Raw genomic sequence first — 1,136 nt, forward strand, 5'->3', positions numbered from 1 at the left:
TTCTTATCCTTTCTACATACCATATTTGTCTCCTAATTGCTTTATATAAGCACTCCTTGTTGTTATTGAAAATCAACCAAGATTACAGAAAATCTTCTTTCGGGTGTTCCGGTGAAAATGGGGCCTTACATCATCACAAAGCACTCCGGTTGTTGGATTCGAAGGCGTTCCAAAGGAGGAAATCAAACCAGCAAATGGAAGGAGGTAAAGAGTTTTTGCTTGGGTTGTTTTACTTCCAATCCTCTTTTGTTTTTACATGAGATAGCACATAGAATAAATACCACTAAGGAGAGATCGGTGAAGATTGATGAATACTCAAGAGATACGTGTGTTTTTCCCGTAGTTTCCACAGTGATATATGGAAAGACAACCCTTACTCAACTTGTTTACAACGAAAAGAAGATAGATGGGAATTTCTCAACAGTACTTCTAAGGCCAGCATATTGAATGTTTCCCGGTAATGCAATTTTCAGCTCTGGACCCGCAAAAACGTGCATTGGCTCTGGCCACTCGGAGAGCACCTCTTCTAGAGAAACTGACCATATGAATGCTTGTCTTCGAGACTGAGAAACCCCATAAGCTCCAGCGATCATCTCACACTGGACCTTGCTCAAGTGCTTTGATTAAATCGGTTCATACCAGAGAAGCCCTGCAGAAAAACATAGGCCTTCACCAAATTATAATGAATTACTCAAAACTAAGAATTATTAGTGATGGTGCTCAGCTTGTGATCCTCAAACCAAAATAATGACCAAAGGTTACACAATAAAAGTATGATTATTAGACCTGGCATGGAGGCCCTCCATTGATGAAATCAACTTGACCTGGAATTTGCAGGTTATTGATCTTCTCCTCATCAAGCAACACAGCAAACTCAGCAGCCTCAGGAATTGAGATACATTCATCTGCATCTCCGCACTTCTCCATTGTAGCCCTTCATTTCAATTCATTCCATCACTCATTTTTTAATATAGGTTACTGATATTGGCACTACCATGCTTTAATACTTGCACAAACTCAGTTTTTCTTTTCATTTTTTATTGGCTTGTGAAAGCTTCTTGGGAACTGTAATGCCCTTTGACAACTCTTAAAATGTTAAAAGACAAGATGAGTTAGTTCAAGTATCAAAACATGGT

At 39.0% G+C, this 1,136-nt stretch overlaps 1 protein-coding gene across 1 annotated transcript; it reads right to left on the bottom strand.

Annotated features, from left to right (window-relative positions):
• Nucleotides 1-386: 386 nt before the first annotated feature.
• Nucleotides 387-927, bottom strand: LOC143875631 (DNA (cytosine-5)-methyltransferase 1A-like). The gene is made up of 2 exons (XM_077377241.1): nucleotides 787-927; nucleotides 387-605 (listed from the first exon to the last, which is right to left on the bottom strand). Exons 1-2 carry the CDS (start codon nucleotides 925-927, stop codon nucleotides 387-389), a joined length of 360 nt encoding a protein of 119 aa, XP_077233356.1.
• Between the last annotated feature and the right edge of the window lie 209 nt (nucleotides 928-1,136).

The sequence above is a fragment of the Tasmannia lanceolata genome, unplaced genomic scaffold (genome assembly GCF_043159265.1).
Source record: "Tasmannia lanceolata isolate RefF3 unplaced genomic scaffold, GAP_Taslan_0.1 ptg000004l, whole genome shotgun sequence".
In the NCBI taxonomy this organism is placed as follows: domain Eukaryota; kingdom Viridiplantae; phylum Streptophyta; class Magnoliopsida; order Canellales; family Winteraceae; genus Tasmannia; species Tasmannia lanceolata.